The sequence below is a fragment of the Lissotriton vulgaris genome, chromosome 12 (genome assembly GCF_964263255.1).
Source record: "Lissotriton vulgaris chromosome 12, aLisVul1.2, whole genome shotgun sequence".
NCBI classification, from domain to species: domain Eukaryota; kingdom Metazoa; phylum Chordata; class Amphibia; order Caudata; family Salamandridae; genus Lissotriton; species Lissotriton vulgaris.
In genome coordinates this window covers 576,706,340-576,722,218 of record NC_141700.1, presented here as the reverse complement: position 1 = coordinate 576,722,218, position 15,879 = coordinate 576,706,340, and the positions used below count along the sequence as shown (strand labels likewise).

The following is a 15,879-nucleotide window of genomic DNA, read 5'->3' as shown; positions in this document are numbered from 1 at the left end:
GACCTTTTTGATGTTGATGGCTTTGGTTGCGAGTCTTTGTGCTTGGTAGGCTTGGGCTACGAGCCTTTTGGTTGTAAAGATTTCGGTTAAGACTTTAGTTGATGGTAGTTTTGGCTCCAAACCTTTACGCGTTGATATTGCATCTCGTGGCATTGAGCCCGGCGATCAGGAATGTTCTTTTTCAATCAGAACGATCGACACGCTTCACAGTCCTTTTCGTTTTGTTCCGGGGCTAGGCAGAGGTTGCAGACCTCGTGCAAATCGTCGAGTTGAAACTTATTATCACGACATATTGGACAGTTTAAATGGAGTCCGTTCCATTGACTGCTAGCGCGGTCGGCCCAACAGCCCCACTAGAGTTTCCTGATCGAAGGATTTCAGTCGAAACGATGCACATCAAATGGAAACCGCGATCGATGACTGTACCGTCGAGGGTAGAGTACTGTGTGCAAAAGAGTTCGAAAACTATACTTAACCGGAGCACAGCAATACACATCCAAACCCGATGGCGGAAAAAAACAATCTGGGGATGGAGTCGATGCCCATGTGTACTACCACCGAAAGGAGGAGTCACCTACCTCGTGACTGGAAAGACTTCTTCGAAGAAAAACAAAGTGCAAACATCCGGACGCAACACTAGATGGCAATCTATGCTAAAGTATAAGATCTACAGCTCATTCATATGTCTCGAACATACTGGTTAGAGTAACAAGTCTACTAATAGTAGATTCAGATTTCAAATGTCATGATTTACTCCACAAAAAAGGTTAAAGTGATAGCATAATCTGGTAACATTCTAACAGCAGATGTATATTGCATGTTAGTTGTAAAAGGTAGTGTTATTGTGTGTCTTTCCCCATACTTAATGTGAGCTATCCAGCTTGAATCAATTATGCGGACTAGTGGAATTTAAGGTTCTAGGTGAGACTAGACCTTTCTGCATAGTCTTGAAACTGCAGTATAGAAGGAACGTGTTTTAAATTTAATTAACCCTACTTGATCCCTAGAACTATAAAGATATTTTTGAGTTAAAACACTGGTGACAAGTTGGCTACAATTTTTCAGGTTTTCTGAAGAAGAAAAAGGAAAAACCTGTGAGGGAAAACACTTGTTACCATTACTATCAGATGATATCATGCCCTCCAATCTATGGAAAGGTTTTCTACTATGCTCAGCTGCTGAATGTGTGTTCAGCAGGTCAGTGCAGGAGGTTTAGCTGACAGCATACAAGGCAGCAGTGAGCCTGAACTGGGAAAGAGGGAGTTCTCACATGCTGCAAAGGTTGAATGTTCTGAGCTGCACACGCGTTGTTTGCCCTGATCTCAAATCTGCCCTCTGAGAACATCTTGCTGCCAGACTGGAACATTGTGGGGCGGGGAAAGGGATAGAGCCAGTCTTCTACATAGACCTAATTTGAGTACAGATACATCCTGCAGAAAGTAGAGAGCCAAATTAAATGTCCTTGATTTGTGGAGGAGTTGGACGAGTGCCCAGCCGGAACAGAGTGTACAGTTATTCTTTTAACATCAGTTAGTGAAGAAAATCGTGCCTGATCTGTGAATGTTTCAACAAAGTAAAAGTGGGTACATGCCTGCCCTGGTTTGCTTCCTCTGTCAGTGATGAATGAGGATTGAGGGTATTTTTGAGACTTTCGACCGAGTACTGCTATGGAGCCTACGGTGGGATGTGCAGTTCTGATGCACACTGTCACTATTTTAGTTTGTGCATAAGGATATCCAAGCAGCCAGACAGTTGACTTGCCATAGACTGAAAGAGAGGACTTTCCACCTGAGTCTTAAAGGGTGTGGTACTATTTGTGCCATTTTTAAGGATTTGTGGTGAAGGTTTACTGTGAACTTTGGGGGCAGTTGGTTGTCGCAAGTGTTTTGATCAATACATGTTACTGGCATAAATGGTGATGGGAGTGGTGTTAGTTTTTTGTGTACATGTTATTATTCTGTGTTATGCTATGAAGTTGAAGCGTTGACACTTTTCCATTTTCTTCACACAGCCCCAGCAGGAACCTATTTTTAAGTACTACGGAGGCTTAAGAAATTGTTGACGCTTCTCCCCCAGGACTACAGGAAGAAAGTGGTTCAGGCTCTGATAACGCCCAGACTGGACTATGCTAATTCCCTCTATCTGTGTTTGCCGGACTACCTGCTACAGCATCTCCAGGTAGTCCAAAATGCAGCAGCAAGAGCAATTCTTAAACTCAAACCCAGATCGTACAGGACTCCCCCATCTGAAGTCCTTACATTGGCTCCCAGTTAGATAAAGAATGCAATTTAATGCTCTGATTATTTTTTTCAAAGCATTCCATGGAACAGGCGCCGCCTATCTTAGAAAACGAGCCAGCCGATATGTGTCCACCAGGACACTTCGATCGTCCAACGCGGACCTGGGTTGCATCCCCAAAGTTTGTCCGGCACTCAAGAGGCGGCAGATCTTCTGGCTTTTTGGAAGCCCACATTTGAAATTAACTAGCCGCAGCTCTGAGATCTTTAACAGTGCTCTACCACTTTGAAACACAGCTGAAGACTTGGCTATTTTAAAACTAAGCCGCGTAAGGTATGCACTTGTTCATTGCCAGCGCCAGGACATTACGGAAGGAGTAGCTCTGCGCTGTACAAATACAAGTCATTCATTCATTGGGAGCAACTTGAACTGATAATGAGGTCCTGCTACTACGAACCTTAGATATTAGTGATGAGCAGGATGTATTGGGATATGGAAATAGGCGTCCTTAAAGTCCAAAGTGGACGGAAAGTCGCCTTGTTGAAGGAGCAGAAGCACTTGTTGGAGAGTGACCATGTGAAAGTGGTCCGATTGAATGTATAGATTTAGTTGTCGGAGGTCTAGTATAGGCCGGAGAGAGCCATCCTACTTGGGAATTAAGTACAGGGAGTATATCCCGGTCCCTTGACAGGTCAGCAGACTATTTACTTCTACAACATGCCCTACATTTTCATTTCAGAACTGTTTATTTTACTTTAGGTTCCCTGAAAGGATAAAAACATTAAATCATCCATTTACTAGAAGTAGAACAAATAAGGAACAGCAAAAGGGTCTCACATTTGTACACACCATAGGTCTTACTGTTCACACTCCATGGGTTGAAAAGCAGGGCCGGTCGGACAGGATTTTCCTTTCTTGAACCCATCAGTCTCATCATTCCCTTTGATGTGTCTGTTGCCATCAAGAGAGGAAGCGGCACTGGGGGATTCTCAAGTCTACTCTCCATGGCACTCTCCAATCCATCTAAACAATAAACACACAAATACTCAATAAAAAAAATAAAAAAAGACTGTAGAAATTTACAGTCAAGATAGATACTTTGCTTCCTTTTTCAAAGGATCAATTGCAGCTTTGGTATTTTTATTTCAGTCAACATACTGAATTATGTAGATAACACCATTCACAAAACAAACCCAAATTCTTTTTTGCGCAAGAGAAAAATGAAACTGTAAAAAAAATGAACATTTCACTCACCAGGAGTTGGCAAAAGTCCAGATTTTTCCCCAAGGAAAGGCCGTTTTGGTGGTGGATGGGGGGCAAATCCCAGAAGGCCAGGTCTTTTAGAAGGGGCTGCTGCCAGAAGAGGAGGTGGTTTACCTTTTGGACCAGCCATCCCTTTGTGTAAAGCAAGTAAAACTAGTTAAATATGTCCTTCATATTAAATGCAGGTCCAACATATGCGCATAAGATTACATTAAAATGTAAAAGTAACAGAATATGCAAGAGAAACAATTCATGGAAACTACAGTAGGACACCTACAATAGGTATAGTTAACATGAACAGAAATGTCAAAGAGAGGTTTCTAACGTCACAAAATCAAAGACCAGCATAATTGAGTCAATAGCCAATTATGACCTTCAATACAGTAATTATTCAAATAGTCACTGTACCCAATGGGCACATTAGAAAGAGCCACATACTGCAAGAGCTCTTACAGAGACAATGCATCTCAACCAGCAATCACTGTGAATGTTTACTGAGAAAAATTCAAGGGTAATATGGATAGGATATGTAGAAAGCTGGCTCTGCATATACTAAACCAAAGTAAGGTATAGTGTGCACAGAGTCCAGTGGAACCCGAAAGGAAGCAAGAGGTGAAAATAGAGAATAGCTAACTTTCTATTTGTGGTAGTGTGGGCGAGCAGTAAGGACTTATCAGCGGGTAGTGCTAAGCATTTACAGTAAACACTCAGGCAAGAAATGATGTTTCACACTCAGACAGAAATCAGACCAATTTGTCTGTATAAAACTTATTTAGTTGTATTTTATTTTCTAGAACCAAGCGAGGCCTGGTACAGGTAAGTGCATTAACACTTTGCAAACATAATGCAGTTAAATACAGTTTTAATTGAAGGTAAGTAATTTATTTGTAAAACAATTGGAATTACTTTTCAGATTACTTTAAGTTACTTTTTCTACTCAGTGTGACATGCCACTGGGGCATTTCCTAGATCAAAGGTAAGAACATCAGTTTTTGTACATTTGCAGTTGCTTAGGGTTTTATACAAACCAGCTCCACAAAGAACAATTTCCACAGAAAAAGCAGTCAATGAGAGAACACAATGTTATCAACTTAACAGTAAGTACTTACGTTTGGGAGTTGGTTTTCTGGGGTTAGAACCAGGGTTTCCCCAGGGTCAAGGATGCGCTCTCAAAACACCCCCAGCAGCACTAGGGTGGCCGGGTGCATAGTGCTGAGGCCAAAAGTTATCCATTGGGTATAGGGGGCCTCCGGTTGGTGCTGCTCACGAGCAGGCCACAAGGTTGTGGGAGCAAAGCTCCAGGACATAGGATCAGGCCAGAGGGGATCCAATTTAGCACACCAGGTGCACCCCCAGTGGCACAGGGGCGGCCAGGTGCAGGGTACTCTTTTGGCGTCAGATGCCCCGTTTTCAATTGGGATTCTCCGGTTGCAACAAACACTGCAGGCTCGGGGACGAAGATCTTCTAGAAGTGACCACCGGTTGGAGAGGTAAGTTAGGATGTCTTGGGATGGCAGTTGGGCCACCCAACGCTGGGGGATGTCGGGTGCAAGGGTGTCTTGGTGTCAGGTTTTTCTTACTGGCTCCAGTCGCGGCTGGGGTGGATCCTCCAGAAAGGGGCTGAAGGCGTCGGTTGGAGACTCAAGGTAGGTCAGGGATCACTGGATCCCAGGTCAGGATCGCCGGGGAGACCTCCTCAATGTTGGGCCACTCGGACCGTAGGCGACGGGTGCAGACTCACAGTAGACAAATTCTTGTTTGGGAAGGCAGGCCAGGTACTCCAGATTCTTTGGGTCTGCTGCCTGCAAGACACACCGGGCCTTCGCTGTAGCAGGTTGAGGTCAGGACAGTCCGGTAGAGCTGGGGCCAAGTCAGTTGGGGTCGTCGTCTTCAGCACAGCGGTTCAGTCTTTTTCTGACGAAGCAAAGTTAAGGGTTGCCCCTAAATACCAGGGGTGTTACAGGTCAGGGCTAATGGGACCATTCCTTGGGGTGGGTATACTCCACTATTATGCCACTCTCCAGTGGGAGGGGGGCATAAGCCTCTTTGATTGGTGCCCCTCCCCCCTCAATCTTCAAGATGGTGGGGACAGAGTTGTGCTTCGCCTCCTTCAACTGACGGGTGGAGTGGCAAAGGTGGGCACACTTCTCCTCCTAGCTTGGTTTTCCCGCTGTAGGAAACTGGCTCTATATAGATTTCTCCAAAATGAGATATAGTGTGTATAGAGTTCAGGTGACCCCAGAGGTAGGCAGAGGTTAAAGTTAGATAGAACCTTACTCTCTCTATTTGTGGTAGAGGTTGAGCAGTAAGGCAGTATCAGGGGACAGTGTTAAGCATGTTTTGTACACACTCAAGTCAGCAAATTAATTCACACACTCAAGAACTGAACTTTAGCCCAATTGTTTTTGTATAAACAAATATACGGTGTATTGTTAGAACCAAGCAAGCCTGGCACAGGTAAGCATTAAATACTTTTCAGTAATAAGTTGCTGATTATAGAAGTTTGAAAAGGCAAAAGAAATTTTACTTTGTTTTATTTATAGGGGATGCAGTAGGTTGAAGCACTTTGCAAATACAGTACATTGAAATTAATAGGCTTTTTCAGTAAACTACAGGTAAGTTACTTTTTACGTTACTTTTCTAACTCAGTGCTGGATATCTACATTCAGCACTGGGACATTTCCTGCAAACAGGCAAGTAAATACGTTTTGGTTATTTGTGCGATTTTTAAAGAATATGTTTAGATTTCAAAACTCCACACAAACTTTTTGGAAGAAAATTATCAATGTTATCCTATGGAGGAAAAACAAGTTATCGGTTCACAGGTAAGCAATCGACTGTGGGAGTTAAGGTTCTGGGGTTAGACTTAGGTGTCCCCCAGGGTAACAGTTAAGTAACAGCGTTTTGATTACAGTTGTAATTTTTAAAGAATATAAATGTATTTTCAAAGTTGACACTTTGAAACTTTTCAGTGAAAAACATACAATGTTATCCTATGAAAGGAAATGCAAGTCACAGGTAAAGTAGGTAATCGTTACTTTTGTAATCCAAGTGCTAGACTCCTAGGTTCAGCACTGGGACCTCTACTTAAGACAGGTAAGTATTTACGTTTCAGTAGTTGGGACGATTTTTAAAGAATATTTGTAATTTGCAAAAATTGACACTTAGAAGAAATTTCAGAGAAAAAACAGTCAATGGTTTTCTATGGGAGAAAACGCAGGTAACTGGTAAGTACAGTTAGGATTACTTTTGCGGTTCGGTACTAAGCTAGAAAGTACAGCGCTGGCTTCTCTCCTGATCACAGGTGAGTATTTCGGAAATCGTCATTTGGCTGATTTTAGAGAGATATTTTAAAGTTTCAAAACTCAACACTTCGAAGAAATTTCAGTGAAAACCAGTCAATGTTAGCCTATGGAAGGATTGTGAGTTATCGGCTTGCAGGGGAGTACTCGACTGGTGAGGTTAAGGTTCTGGGCATAGACTCAGGGGTCTCCAAGGGTCGGAAAGGTGCAGCTGTTACACCCTCAGCGGCGAAGGAGCAGCCTGGTGCAGAGAGAATAGGCCCAATGCAATCCAATGGAGGGTAACGAATAGTTTCTTACCTGTCGGTCTAGTTTTGCAGCTTGAAGATCTTTCTGGATTCACCATGCTGTGCATTATTCCGCGATCTGGTGGTTGGGTCCGGATTCGTAGACTTTTTTTTTTTTTTTTTGTAGCCCAGGTGGGCGTCGATGTCCCACCATTTGGTGCACCTTCGTGACGTCGGCACGCTTCCTGCGGAAGCTCCCACCCTTGGGCGCCATCTTCGGATTCTTTTTTCTTTTCTTTTTTGTGGTGAATCCATGGCTATGTGTATGAAACTTTCCTTCAACGTAAACTTCTTCACGTATATTTGTCTTGTTAAACGTTCCTATCTTACTCTATGTCCTTCCACCTTCTCCAGCCTCATCTTTCTGGCGGAGGTGGGTGGGTTCGCTAGTGAATCCAGAAAGATCTTCAAGCTGCAAAACTACACCAACAGGTAAGAAACTATTCGTTTTGCAGCGTGAATCTTTCTGGATTCACTATGCTGTGCATAGATTTCGTAGCGGTTTTGTCACTCATGTGGCGGCTGGGTGGAAGATGAGCGTTGGTTGTTAAAGATATGTTGAAGCACTCATTGGCCCACTTGTGCTTCCTTGTTCATCTGCACATCTACGCAATAGTGTTTAGTGAAGGTGTGCACTGAAGCCCATGTTGCCGCCAGGCATATGTCTTGGATGGGCGTGTTTGCCAGGAAGGCGATCGTTGCCCCTTTCTTTCTGGTTGAGTGGGCTCGTGGCCCCTCCGTGAGCTCTTCACCAGCTTGCATGTGGCAGAGCTGTATTGTTTTGGCAATCCATCTTGCTATGGTGTTTTTAGTCACTGGTCTACCCAGGAGACTCCTTGCAAAGGACACAAAGAATTGTTTCGTCTTCCTGTGTTCTTTCGTCCTTTCTATATAGTGTATTACTGCCCGCCTTGCGTCCAGAGTGTGGAGCGCCCTCTCCGCGTTTGACGTGGGCTTCTGGAAGAAGCTAGGTATCTGGATACTTTGGGTCATGTGGAATTTAGATACTACTTTGGGCATGAAATGCGGGTCTGTCCTCATCACGACCCTGTCACTGTGCATTTGTATGTACGGTTCTTGCAGCGTCAAAGCTTGTAGCTCGCTCACTCTGCGTAGCGAAGTTATTGCTACTAGAAAGGCTGTCTTCATTGTCAGCATTTGTAGTGACGCTTTATGGATGGGTTCAAACGGTGGCTTCATGAGTTCCGTCAGTACCACGTTCAAGTTCCATGCCGGCGGCGGCATCCTCTTGGGTGGCGCTATTCTCTTCGCTCCTTCCAAGAACCTTTTAACTACTCTGGAAGTGAAGAAACTTCTTCCTGTTTCTCCACTTGTGTATGCCACAATCGCTGCCAGGTGAACCCTCAGCGAGGACGAGCTTAGTTTAGCTTTGATCAGGTGCGTGAGGTATCTACGTACTGTAGACTCTCTAGTCAGTTTTCTCTCCAGGTTTTTCCTATGGCACCACTGCGTGAACCTCTTCCATTTTTCCCCATAGCACTTCCGCGTGCTGGGTCTCCTTGCTTCTCTCAGCACCCGAAGTGTGCTCTCTGGTAGTTTTAAATGTGCGAACTCCAAGTCCTCAGGAGCCACGCTGACAGGCTGAGGCTTTCTGGTTCTGGGTGTAGAACTTGTCCCCCTTCCATGGAGAGATGGTCTCTTATTTTTGGGAACTTGTGTGCTCTGCCCTGCGACATCTCCATAATCTGAGAGTACCAAGTCTGCCTCGCCCATTGGGGAGCCACCAGGATGAGAGTCATGTTGCTCGACCTGCACTTGTTCAGGACTCTGGGGATCAGTGGCGTCGGTGGAAAAGCGTAGGCAAATTTCTTTGACCAGCTTATCCATAGGGCATTCCCATGGGACATCGGTTCCTGTTCCCTCGATGCAAAGTGTTGGCATTTTGCATTCTGGCGTGTTGCAAACAGGTCTATTGTTGGTGTGCCCCACCTCCTGAACAGATTCTTTGTCTCCTGGTTGTTCAGTTCCCATTCGTGGGACACCGATGCTTGCCTGCTAAGCCAATCCGCTTCCACATTGTCCTTTCCTTGCAGGTGTATGGCAAGCAGGTCTATCCTGAGTGGGATCGCCCATCTCCATATTTCTTGAGCCAAGCTCGACAGGGGGAATGACTGAGTCCCCCCTTGCTTGTTGATGTAAAACATCGTTGTGGTGTTGTCTGTCTGTATCATCACCCTTTTGTTGTAAAGGTGCTTTTGGAAGGCCTTGAGGGCCAGCAACACCGTTTTCAGTTCCAGGTAGTTGATGTGCTTGACTGCATCTCCTGGGTTCCACAGACCCCTCACTCTGAGCCTGTTCATGTGTGCACCCCATCCTTTCTGGGATGCGTCTGTGGTGATGGTCACAGTTGGGTCCGGTGTCGTTAGAGGTTTCCCCATCGTTATATTCTCCTTCGTCCACCATTTCATCTCCTCCTGCACATTGTGCGTAACAACCACTAGATCTTCCCAACTTCCTTCTGCTTGTGACCATTGCTGTTGCAGCCACTCTTGTAGTGGTCTCATCTTTAGCCGAACATTGGGGACCAGGTGGATGCATGACGCCATCATCCCCAAGATCTTGCTCACCGTCCTCACTGTCAGAACTTGCCCCTTCTGGTAGTGACGTTTCTCCCTCAGCAGGCTGAGTGTTCTCTTCTCGCTGGGTGTCACTCTGCATTCGACCGTGTTGATCAGGGCTCCCAGGAAGATTTTCACTTGTTCTGGGTCCATGGAGCACTTTCTCCAGTGGATGGAGAAGCCCAGGTTCGTGAGCGTTCTGGTGACCTGTTCTGCGTGAGCTTTGCACCTCGTGTAAGAGCTTGCTTTCATGAGCCAGTCGTCCAGGTAGGGGTACACATGTATACCCTTCCTTCGTAGGTGTGGGGCCACCGCCGCGAGGCATTTGGTAAAGACCCTTGGCGCTGACTTGAGTCCGAAAGCCAGGGTTGTGAACTGGTAGTGGTCTTCGTTCACCTTGAATCTTAACATGTGTTTGTGTTTCCTGTTCATGGGGATGTGCAGGTATGAGTCTTTTAGGTCTATGGTGGACAAGTAGTCCCCAGGCCTTATTTGTGGGATGACCTCTTGCAGGGAAGTCATCTTGAACTTTTGAGTTTTTACGTAGGTGTTCAGGAACCGTAGGTCCAGGATGGGTCTTAGGCTTTCGTCCGCCGTTGGTACTAGGAAGTAGTTTGAGTACACCCCCTTGTTCCGTTCTCTGTGCGGGACTTGTTCTATGGCCTCTTTGAGGAGCAGTTCTTGAGCTTCCTCTTGGAGCAACTGCAGTTCTTTGCCCTGGTGACCCCTTCTCTTTGGCTTTCTGCTTGGTGGATATCTTTCCAACTCTATGCAGTATCCGTGCTGTATAATGTTTAGTATCCACTGGTCTGTGGTTATTTTTTTTCCACTCGTGTAGAAAAAATCTCAACCTTCCCCCTACTGGTGTTGTGTGTTCTCTTGAGCCGTGTCCGTGTGAGCCTCCCCTTAGCTGTTGGTGCTCTCCCCCCTGAGGCTTTGGGTGGGTGAGCGCCTCCTTCCTCATGGAGTCACTTTTGGGGGGGTTGATCACCACCTCTCTGTCTCTGGCCCAGTCCGTTTCCTCTCCCTCGAAAGGACTGGCCCCTATTCTGGGAGTTCCAATTCTGCCTCTGTTGACCCTGGTGCCATTGGTTGTCACTGTTGACCATGGTGGTGCGACTGTTGCGAATGTGATTGCTGGTTTCCCCCTCTACCATTTGGTCTCCTTGTGGGGGTGCCTCTCCGCATCCCCCTGAACTGTTGGGCTCCCATCGATTTGGCTGTCTCATTGTCCTTCTTCAGCTGAGCCAGCTTGTCATCTACTGATGCCCCGAACAGAGTCTACCCGTTGAAGGGGGTGTTCAGGATGTTATTTTGCACTTCTGCCTTGAAGCCTGATATTCTGAGCCAGGCTTGCCTTCTCTCAGTGATGCCTATGGCCATCAGCCTGCTAGATGTTTCTGCCCCATCTAGGGCTGTCTTCAGGCATGCGTTTGCTATGTCCTTTCCCCCCTCCACGAGGTGGGCTGCCCTCTGCCTGTACTCCTCAGGCATGTGTTTCAGCAACTGGCTCATCTCATCCCAGTGCTGATATTGGGGTCTATTCAGGAGTGCATTGGAGTTTGCCATCCTCCAATGCATAGCGGCATTTCTTTCAATTTTCCTTCCAGTGAGGTCCATCCTCCTGCTTTCCTTATCAGGTGGTGGCCCAGATGTGGTTGGCACGTTGGCCCTTCTTCTGGCCGTTGCCGCGATTATAGAGTCAGCTGCAACGGTGCCCTGGATATAAGGGGGGTCCTCGGAGGAGAACTTGTATTTCTTCTCCGTCCTCGGGGTCACTGACCTGCATGTGGCCGGTTCCTTGAAGGCTTCAGTCCCTTGGGCCGTGATGCTCTTCAGCATGGGCAGGAAGCTGCTTTTCGTCTGCGAGGGGAGCAAAGTTTCTAGCAGGAAGTCAGCCTTTGTCTGCTCCTCCTCCAACTTCACCTTGTAGACTGCTGCAGCCTTCTTAATGACCTCATAGTAAGCCCCGATGTCGTCTGGCGGCGAAGGCCTCGAAGGGTATGTCTCCACAGGTTCCTCGGGGTTATCGGCCTCGAGATCCTGCCATTCTTCCTCTAGCGACGCCGAGGATTCTGAGTAGTAGCTCTCGCGGAGGTAATCTCCTTCCGAGCGGTAGAATTCCTCCTCTTCTCCCTCATCTGTGGGGTTCGGAGTTTTCGGCGGCTCCTCGGCCTCGAAGTCCTCCTGCACCTCTACCTCTTCGGCGGTCGCAGCGGTCTTCGAGGGAATCGAGTAGTTCTTCATTCATTGTTTCCTCGAAGACTCTCTTCCTCTGGAGCATACTCTCCATTTCGGCCTCGAGCCTTCTTCTCTTTTTCTCCATCTCTGCCGCTTGCTCGGCGTCGAGCTTTTCGGCTGGTCTCTTAGACGGTACCTTCGACGTCGAGGCTATTCTGAGCGTCTTCTCGCTCGAGGGTCCCTTCTCGAGGGCATGCCTCGACGACCTTTGCTTTTCGCTGGTCTTTGCCATCTGGGAGTCCATTTCGAAGGATCCGCTGGGCCTTTCGGAGGATGCGGCTTCGGACGTCGAAACTTTCGTCGCCGGCGCTCCTTTCGAGGACTTAGCCTCTGCTTTTCGGGGTTCTCCCTCAGGCTTTCTAGGCCCTGTCTGGGTTTTCGGGGTTGTAGACTCTCCTACCTTTTTTGAAGGTCTCACATCGGTCTCTACGACCGTGAAGTCATCTGGTCCCTCGGCGATGTTCTCCTCTTCGTCGGAGGCACCCAGCTGGTAGAGGGTCGGCGTGGTCCCTTTCCCTTGCATCGTGTGGTGGGCCACCCTCTGTCTCTCACGAACTCTCAAAGTCTTCGGCGTGAAGATTGAACAGGCGTTGCAATCCTCGCTGGAGTGGTCGATCGGCAGGCAGAGGTTGCAGACCGGATGCTGGTCCTTCTGCGCGTACTTGTGGTGGCAATTACGGCAGAACTTGAATGGGGTGTTGACTATGTGCTCGCTCAGGGGGCCCCCTGCGCGCGCTTTCTCCTTGGCCGTCGAGTATCACGAGGTTTTCTCCTCTTTCTTCGTTCTGGCTCTAGGTCTTCTTCTCAGACTTCCCTCGGTTCTTTTTTCTCAAAAACTCAGTGTATTTCCTGCTTTTCTCCTGAAACTTCTCCGGAGCTTCATGCGACGATCCAGACCCAACGGCGGAAAAAAGAATCTGAAGATGGCAGGAAGCGTGCCGACGTCACGAAGGTGCACCAAATGGTGGGACGTCGACGCCCACCTGGGCTACAAAAAAAAAAAAAAAAAGAGAAAAAAGACTACGAATCCGGACCCAACCACCAGATCGCGGAATAATGCACAGCATAGTGAATCCAGAAAGATTCACGCTGCAAAAGGAGGCCTTTGGTTGGTGGCTGCAAGCAGGCAGGCCACACAGCTGTGGGAGCTGAGCTCCTGGTCACTTACTCAGGGCAAGTGGGGAAGTAGAGCAGGGTAGTAGTTGCACTTCCAGCGGCACTCAGGCGGCTGGGTGCAGGGTGCTTTTGAGCCGTCGGGCGCTCAATGTTATCCAATGGGAAAGTTAAATACTGAACAAAGGCTGCAGGCTCGGGGACAGAGATTCTTCAGGTGCGACCATCACTTCGATCGGTAATTTGGGATCTTGGAGAAGAGGTTAAGTACCCCAAAGGAGGGCACAGGGGGCCGTGGGTCGCCGGGTGCAGGGATGTCTTTGGGTGTTGGGAAATCTTACACTCGGCTGGTCGCGGTTGGGGGAGGGGGGGGGGGAATCTGGTTCTGAGGCTGGAGGAGTCGTCTGGGTCATCGTGGAGGGTCTTTGGGCACTGGACTTCGGGTCCCAGTCGCCAGGGTGACGTCCTCGTGGTCTTGGATCACTTGGAAACGGGCCGGGCTCGGCAGGTGCAGAGTGGGCTGGATTCAAAGATTCCTTGCTGGCACCAGGGGTATTGCTATTTGAGCAGAGCCTCAGCTCGAGATCCCAGTCTTTGAGAGGGTCAAGGCAGGCAGGTCCTCCGGGTTTTCCAAGGTTGCTGTCCGCAGGAGTCGCCGGGATATAGCAGGGGCAGGTTACAGGATCGACAGGCCGGTAGGGCTGGGGCCAAGTCAGTTGGTGTCGTTCTGTTCACAGCTGCACGGCGAGTCTTCTTCTTGATCTTCTTTCTTGTTTTCTTATCAGGATCTGAGGAAGAAAGGTTCAGGGTGCCCCTAAATACTAAATTTAGGGGCGTTACAGGTAGGGCAAGGTCAGGGGCAGGGACCAATGGGTCCCTGTCCTGGGGTGGGTGCCTGCTCCTCTCCTGTAGGAGGGGGGCAGGAGCCTAGCTGTGATTGGGCAGGGCTCCCCATCTTCAAGATGGCCGGGGCTCGGGGTAGTGCTTCATCTCACCTCTCCCACCTGAGGGGTGGAGTTGGCACAGGTTGGCCCACCCCACTTCCTGACGTAGGGTTTCCCGCCAGTCTTCCCGCCAGAGTGGGGGTCAGAACCGGTGGGGGCAAGTTGCGTACAGCAAATGGTCTGGAGAATCTCACAAGGGCGGAATGCCTTTGAAGCTCCTCCAGCCCATCCTGGGGGAGGAGGCTTGGCACCTCGTCCCAGGAGGTGCATTGTTGCAGGCCCAGGAGAGCGAGGGCTCTCCACCCAGGGGTCCAGCAACATGTCTGCTGTGTGGCAGCCTAGGCAGCCCCTCAGACAAGACGTGGATTGGAGGTTAGGTTTCAGGGGGCATCTCCAAGATGCCCTCTGTAGTGCAATTTACATTAAATCCCACACTGGCATCACTGTGGGTTTAATGTGCTGAGAAGTTTGATATCAAACTTGTCAGTCTTCAGTGCAGCCATTGTTGTGCTGTTGAGTTCGTAATCGCTAAACAGAACAAAGTGGCTAATCAGGTTTGTTTAATAATTAGTTAGGAAACACTCAGCCCATTTGTACTGCGTGAACCACAAATTTGTTTTACAAAAGATTTATTTTCATTTTTAATTTAGTTTCATTGATTCATCCGTATGTCATCAACGGCATATTTGTCAAAACAGTTGAATCAAAAACAGACAATTATGTGCGCAATATATACAAGTGTAGAAAATGTTCACAGTAGATACTCAAAGTTCAAGACACCAACAGGCAAATTATAACGTACAATACACATTGGAACATAAAAAACATGTCACAAAAAGAACCAGTCCTTTAGATTGTATACCAATGGACAGGCGGAAACCAGAATACCATTAAACTGCCTGCCTATCTCATAAAACCTGTGGTTAGGTGTTTTAAGGATTGTCTGCTAGGGCCAACGACATTGGTATTAATTATTCCCTGGCTGCACCCTTCTTCCTTGTCACAGGCTGGGGGTCAACGCGTTTCGAACCGTAGATGATTAAGAGGTTCTCTTCAGGACTTGGACTGGATGAATCCGTCACTGTAAAACATGGGGAGTGGTGTCACAATAATGATGCGGTAACATAAGTGGCCTCTCTGACTGTGAGAGGAAAGATTTTAAGATTTACCTGCAAAAAGCGCGCAGGAGCTGCGGGAATGGAGATTAACTTCAGTGGGAATATTCTGAAAAACAAGGGTTGGTAGCGGTCAGGACTAATCAGTTCCACTGAGCCCCTTAAGTGCACATCAAGGTGCATAAATGCCGGCAAAGCCGTCTCATATCCTACCTGCACTTGACTTGAATGCAGGGAGAAGACTCGTAGGTCGGGGCGCCCGGGAATGGTCCGGGGGTGACGGGTAGAGCTGCTCGCCTTTACTAGAACACGGAATAGAAAGTGGCGGTAAGGACTGGAAACTGCTGTGCCCCACAAGTACAAATGAATGCGGCCAGAGCAAGGACATGTCCTACCTGCACTTGAATTTGACAGCAGGGAGACGGGGACGCCCAGGAATGAGTCCGGAGGTCGCAGGGGGTACTACTCTCCTTCGCTAGACCGCTAAATGAAGAGCGAAGATTGTTAAAGGGCATTCAAGCGCCGTAGCTGGTGTGTGTCAAAGAGATTTAAAAGGCCGGGGCTTGTGCACTTACTCGGGCAGAAACTGCATTCAATCCATTTCGCGGCCGCCGGCGTCTGACGTGTGCCGGCGCGGGCCGACAGATATATTTAGAAAGAGAGAAGGCTGGAACAGCTCAAGCCATGGAAATGAAGAGGACAGGGATAACGAGATCGACTGTCGCTGGTACTTGTAGTTCCGCAGCAGTGAAACGGGGCAAGGTGGAACACGGCTGCACTGCTAGAGTCATGTGTTG

The 15,879-nt window shown here is 48.0% G+C and overlaps 1 protein-coding gene across 1 annotated transcript in view; it reads right to left on the bottom strand.

Annotated features, from left to right (window-relative positions):
- Positions 1-15,879, bottom strand: part of LOC147677782 (uncharacterized) — a 181,511-nt gene that overhangs the window by 96,960 nt on the left and 68,672 nt on the right. Inside the window, exons 9-10 of the mRNA XM_086945586.1 lie at positions 3,493-3,633; positions 3,088-3,261 (exon numbers count right to left, since the gene is read on the bottom strand). Coding sequence (XP_086801712.1) covers positions 3,088-3,261; positions 3,493-3,633 — 315 coding nt within the window. The remainder of the gene's footprint in view (positions 1-3,087; positions 3,262-3,492; positions 3,634-15,879) is intronic.